General features: G+C 38.7%; 1 protein-coding gene across 1 annotated transcript in view; it reads left to right on the top strand.

The window, feature by feature from the left end:
• Dmrta1 (DMRT like family A1) overlaps positions 1-6,230 on the top strand; it is a gene marked incomplete at its 5' end in the record, with an annotated part of 7,042 nt that extends 812 nt beyond the window's left edge. Inside the window, one exon of the mRNA XM_004638573.2 lies at positions 2,999-6,230. Within this exon, the coding sequence (XP_004638630.1) occupies positions 2,999-3,837 (839 nt within the window). The remainder of the gene's footprint in view (positions 1-2,998) is intronic.
• Positions 6,231-6,525: the final 295 nt, after the last annotated feature.

Raw genomic sequence — 6,525 nt, 5'->3', positions numbered from 1 at the left:
GGAGTGGGGGTCCCTGGCGGGCGGGGGCTCTGGGGGACGGGGCCCTGGGGGCGGGGGCCCTGGGGGCGGGGACCCTGGGGGGCGGGGGCTCAGGGGTGGGAGTCCCTGGCGACCGGAGGGCCCTGGAAGGGCCGGGCCCTGGCGTGGGGGTCTCTGGGGGGCGGGCGGGGCGCTGCGCTTTGCGCTCCGAGTGCGCTCGAGCCCGGAGGGGGTCTTCGGGCTCGCCGGGAGGCGCCGGGCTCGGGTGCGGCGCGGGCGTGGAGCGCTCCCTGCTGCGGAGTGTTGGGGGGTGGCTCGGGGAGCTCGAGACCGGGCTGGGGGGCGCTCTGAGGCGTGCGCTCCAGGCGGGCGCTCTTCGGGTTCTCTAAGCGCCTCCCGGGATTCCAGCCTCCGAAAAGTGTAGAAAACTTTGTTCCTGGTGGTGGTTGTGCTTCCCGGAGGAAATCCGTTTAGGTTTCTTTGACTTGTAAAATTTTTGGTGAGATTTTCAAGGTAAAATATTGCGAATTTCTTACCCAAGAAGTTTCAGATATTTTTCTTTTGTTTATTGACTACTAAGTAGTTTACTAAAACCTCCAGTGTTCTGTATATATTATATATAATATATATAACGTATAATACACATTCCACTAAGATTATTCAGTCAACTTTTCGTACTGATGTAAATCAAACTTTTTTACGAATTTCATAGCCCTTCGTAGGGCCTACTAGCAGGAAAGTGTCATTTCAGTCTTTGTGTAAAAGTCTCAAGCAGGTTGCATCGCACAAAATTATATGAAAATAACACAGGAGTGTATTAACTAGAAACAGCCCTGAAATTGAGAAAATTCCGGCCCTGGGAGACCGAAGATGTCCTCTTGAGACGAAGCACGTGCCATTTTGTGCGCCCCTATATCAACTTTTTGCACTTGTTCTGTAGTTTGTATGAAAAGGCAAGACAGACTTTGAACATTTCTCCTGAGAGATCACTGCGGGCCAGTGAGGGAGAGGGCACCTAGTAAGTGAAAGTACGTACGAGAGAAATGAAAGTAAGAATTCCTTAAATTAATCTGGCAGTGAGATTCGGGTGATGGCATCGATTTATGTGTGGTTTATATATTGTTTGGTACAAAAGTGCCCTGTTTTATAGGGCTAATTATTTTTGGCCTCAGCGAGTTTCTTGGCTCTCCCTTCCCCACCCCATAAAAAGTTTTGGAAATCCACTTCATTCAGCGGCTTTCTAAACTGACCCCCTCCTCTTACAGTGTCCATGCACTGTTAAGAAGGTCTTTCATTTAATTTATAAAGACCAGTAATGATTCAGAGGTGAATACGGCTTTCTTCCACTAAAGAACTTTATATTCAAAAGAAGGAAGGTTATATGTATCCAAAATCTAAAATATAAAGCAGAATATTCAATAATAAATGAAGCAGAATAAATACAACAAGCTACAGAAGACGACAGATGAAATAAATATTACATTGTTTCTAAATAGTCTAATACAATCGGTGTTTCTTTACGTATATTTGTACTGAGTACAGCATAACAGTGAGAAATTATTTTTTATGCATAAATTACTGAGATGAACTTTTGTTACTTTCAGTGTATGGGGGAAAACACCTAGAGAATTATACATAAGTAAAATGAAATAGGACATCAATGCCGGTATATTTCTATGTGGTAGACTTCATTAAAAAAATTACTGTATTAAAGTAGAAAATATCAGAAAGTCTTTGTACTTTTTATTAGTGACACCTTTATATATTTGGCAAAGTTACATATAATTTTGATCCTCAAAGTGCTAGATTATGTACACTTTAACTTTCGAGTAAACTATAGATATTTCTTTCTAATTTAGGACTGCTCCTTCAGAAAACTGGAGAAAACAGTATTACAAATCATGGTTGCAAATCACTGCTTTAGGAAATATTTGCTTTATTACATTGGTAAACTTTGTAGAAAAACGGTTGGACTGAAGTACTCTGGACACTCTTTTTCACAGTTTACCTTCCAGAGATAAAATGCTTAGGGTAAGAGGTAACCAAACCAAAACAGAGGCTTTTGTAGAGAATGTATACATTATTATTTTCATCATTTCAGTTAGGCAAAAGACTATTGAAATATTTTTTATCACATGATAACAATATTGAAATAGAAAAAACCAGCTTTTTGTATAAAGTATTTTAAGACAATTGTTCTTAATATGAAGGGCATTTGTGATTTTAATAATCACAAAATAATGTTTTTATAAAACATTTGAAGATTTATACAGTTTATAAGTTTCTTTTAGAAATGGTTTGATACTAAACTAGTATTTCATATGGATTAGAGAAGAAAATGCACCTTCACAAAAGATTGTAAAAAGACATTGTGTCATTTCTGAGGTCAGATGAAGTGTACATTACTGTATAATTTGAAACAGTTTCAGCACAAGTTGCTATGGCTTAAATTAGAATTGAAATGAGTTTTATTATGTTGCCACATTCTTTAGATAACTTAATTATAACCTGAAATGTGAATGTAAAAATAATTTAGCATTAGTGATGACACAGGATATTCTTGAGCTGAGATTATTCTTTTATTTATCTCAATCCAATCCTTTATGTCTTTATATCTTTTTTGGAGGGAGCATTGTAAAAAAGCAGAAATAAAAACCTCCATAGATAGCAACAAAAACTTGGAACATATTTGGGAAAATCCCAAATCTGCTTGAGGGGTCAAACAAACCATGTGTACTTCTAAGTAATAACAGACGTGCCTGTTCCAGCTGCTACTCTTTATAAAGTGTAAGTCTTTGTGACCCTGCAGGAACGTAAGAAACACAATTTTCTCACTATTCCAGCACTTGCAAATTCTGAGTGATTTTTAAAAATTTGAGCTGTTAAAATGTTTCAACGTGAATAAATATCACTAATTTAGTATGAGTGAGGTATTCTACCCAGCATTATTTCTGAGTGGAGCACTGGATTCTGGGACGTTTTCCTAGGATTTGAATCTTTTGTATTTTCATTTCTGCAGAGCCTAAAGAGAGTAAATGTGACTCAGGCCAGAGTGGACATGAAGAACCAGTCTCCAGATCCCACCAGTGTTTTCCGGCTTCGTCTCCCAAGTCTCAGGGTGTCATTGGGCAGCAGAGCCTCAGGTCATCTACTTCAGAACACGCCAGTCAGCCTGAAAGCCTCCTGTCTTCCCACCCTGGGGAGCAATCAGGAGGGGAAGACAGTCCCAGGTCCTTGTCATCCTCGGATTTGGAGTCAGGAAATGAGAGCGAGTGCACCAAGGACTGCGCTGTCAGGTTTCCCACAGTGTCCTCGCGACCAAGGGATCCCCTCGACATTCTTACCAAGATTTTTCCAGGCTACAGGCGTAGCCAGCTAGAAGGCATTCTGCAGTTCTGCCAAGGAGATGTGGTCCAAGCCATCGAACAAGTCTTGAGTGGGAAGGAACATGAGCCAGCCACAGGGGACCTGGTACCCTCAGAAGATGTGGAAAATGCAACCTTTCAGGGAGCTTCGAATTTTAGCCTAGCTGGGATCGGTTTTGGAACTCTTGGTAACAAATCTGCATTTTCTCCTCTTCGCACCACACCCGTTTCTTACAGAGGTGATTCAAGTCTCTACAGCTTCAGTCCTAGGCTAGCTATTGGTCCGTTGCGATTGGCATACTCTTCTGCAGGAAGAGGGCTCACAGGCTTTATGTCGCCATACCTAACACCTGGGTTGGTTCCAGCACTGCCTTTTCGGCCAACTTTGGATTATGCCTTTTCAGGGATTATGAGGGACTCGTCCTACCATCCTAGTAAAAACTCAGTAACTGGTGGTAGGCTACTAGGCCGCCCCAGTCAGGGCCATCTGTGATGGATCTGCCATTCCCCCTTTCCGGAGTGTTTCTAGAACTGTACAACATATCCAAACACACACGGTGTCTCGTAATTATGTCAAAAAGTATATTTGACTAGCATTTGGGGCAGTACCCATTTCCATATATGTGAGTGAAATACTAGGCCTTAAAAAATTCTATTTTTTTAACAAGCAGTATAAAAAACTTCAGGCTTGAAGACTATTGCATTTATTAAGCGAAAGAAACATTTGCACATACGTGCCTTGAATAGCGCTGTTTTAGGAAAAATCTTATTTAACAACTTGTTGGCTAAATTGTCATAAAGTTTTTATTTTAAAACTGTACTTTTTATTTTTAGTGAAAAGCATGGCTTCTAGCTATAATAACTTTATAGTTGTAAAGAGTAATCCATCAGAATATAAAGTGAACCAAGAGAGAAATTTAAAAATATGAATAAATTCCAAGCAATGATTTTCTAAAACTTTTTCTCTTGTTCCTATTCACAGAACAACAACGTTACCAAAATATTTTGTATTTTCAGAAAAGTGATAAGTAGTAAGTAAAAAATTTGAAGTTTTGACTTTTTGTAATGTTTTATTTTACTCTTAGCTACCATTTACAAAAGCCACTGCCAAAAATCTGCCACTCCCCACCCTTCCCATCCACTCTACAGAGAAATCTTGTCAAATAGCTTTGGACTGTGTGTGCTTCTCCCTGCCTTTTACATTCTTAAAGGTACTTTTTACAACTGGTATCCTTACAATAAGGGTCGCTCTTCAGCACTGTCATACTGCTAAATCTCTTACCACTGTTCCTCTTACATTTTTTTTTTACCATTCCCTAAATTTCTTTTTTTCCTCTCGTCTGTTTCTCGTTATACACAATAAATATAGATTTACTATGAAGAATATAAATTATTTTAGCCTTGTGAATTTCACAAAGGCCCAGTAAGTAAATCTTAGGAAATGAGACTGCGCCATCTTCTGGCCACTATCACTAATTGCGACTCAGATTCCCAGAGGTGAGTTAGAAACACTTTTTCTAAAAGTAAACAAGAGTTTGGAAATGGTCATTTTGAATCATTCTGCATTAAAATGTTCTTATTGTAAAGTACCTTTCTACTGTGGATGATGTTACTGTTTTGTGTGCTTGTTCCTGTGTCAGGAAATATCTCTTGCATGTATGTGAGACAAGAGTACAGCACCCATTCTCAAAGGTAAAGGTAATTTTGTTCAAAAAATGCCCAGACAAAATATTGATTGATTCTATGTAGATGATGCTGAATGCATCGAGGACACATAGGATTTCCACAGGGGAAAACTGCCATTAAAGTATAGTGGTATTCTTGAGGTTTTAAAATTACATTTTGTTCCTCATGTGGAGCACATGAAAGCTATTTATTTCAGTCAGTAGAAAGTCCCTGAGGAAACTGCTTACAAAACAGTTTTATGAAGTTTTCTTTATATGTCATGAGTTTTGTTAAAGACAGTAACTTCATTGTTATTGTTAGGGATAAATGAAAACCCAGCTGTGGTATGAATTTAGAGATATTTTAAATAATTTAAACAGCATGACTCACTGAAGTTTTCCTTAATTATATCTATATTCATATATATATATATATATATGCACATCTATGTATAGATACACACTAAATTCTTAGCACTATGAAGTCTGTGGTAAAGCCAGTAGGATTATATATCTGAAACATCTTTTACCAACAAATTACATACGACACAGTGTCTGGTGTGGTTTTAGGGTGCAAATATATTTAATGATTGTTCATTAATTTCAGTTGTGAATATGAGAAAGATACAGTCACTACCAATTTAATTTATAAAGTAATTTAAATCTGAGTCTGATCTACTACAATAACTAGAAAATAGTTGATATTCAATTAATATATACTAAATGAAGTGATTTTTGGATAATTACTCTCTCTGAGCCTTTGATAAAACCAAACAGCTCTACAAAATGGCCCACAGGTGTACACTTTTGTATCCAATTTAATGGGATTCTTGATGGAATCCCTTATGATTCTTGAATTATTAAATTTGTTAAATGCCATTTTTTGAAATGTACTCAATCCTATAGAGAATTTTAAGTGAAAATGTTTTCTGTAAAATAGCTTACAGTATACTGTAGAGATCTGGGTTAAAAACAGTTCTAGAATTGCTGGATACTTCTGTGATTTCCACAGTGATGTGCGTGTATTCATTGGGGATACTGAATTGCTTTGGATCTAGAAGATGAACAGCCATTTGAAGGAGTGTTCAAAATTTAAGCATAATTTAATAATCTTAGAAATTAATTCATATACTTTTCTGTACCCCTTGTACTTTCAGGATTTTTTAAAAATGTATTTGTACAGGGTCTCATTATGCAGCTTGGATTCATAGTGATACTCCTGTTTTCAGCCTCCCCAGCACTGGGATTACAGGAGTGCACTGCCATGTCTGTGTGCAGTGGCCAGCTCAGCGAGCCTGAGGGTGGGGCTGGTGCAGCATGGGGTGCCAGGAGTTGAACCCCAGTCCCTGTACTTGCCTAAGCAGGAGCTGAATCTGCTGAGCTATCTCACTGACCCACTTTCAAGATTTAAATAATCTTATAGACCGTTGGTCCAAACAGTAAACACAATGTAAGGAAACTGAAACTCAGCAGTGGTGGTGTGCAGGCCCCAGGAGAATTCTAAGAATCAAGAGAGA

Source organism: Octodon degus, unplaced genomic scaffold (genome assembly GCF_000260255.1).
Source record: "Octodon degus isolate 3935 unplaced genomic scaffold, OctDeg1.0 scaffold00099, whole genome shotgun sequence".
Lineage (NCBI taxonomy): Eukaryota > Metazoa > Chordata > Mammalia > Rodentia > Octodontidae > Octodon > Octodon degus.
Note: the sequence above shows the minus strand (reverse complement) of the source record. Positions and strands in the feature narration are given on the sequence as shown.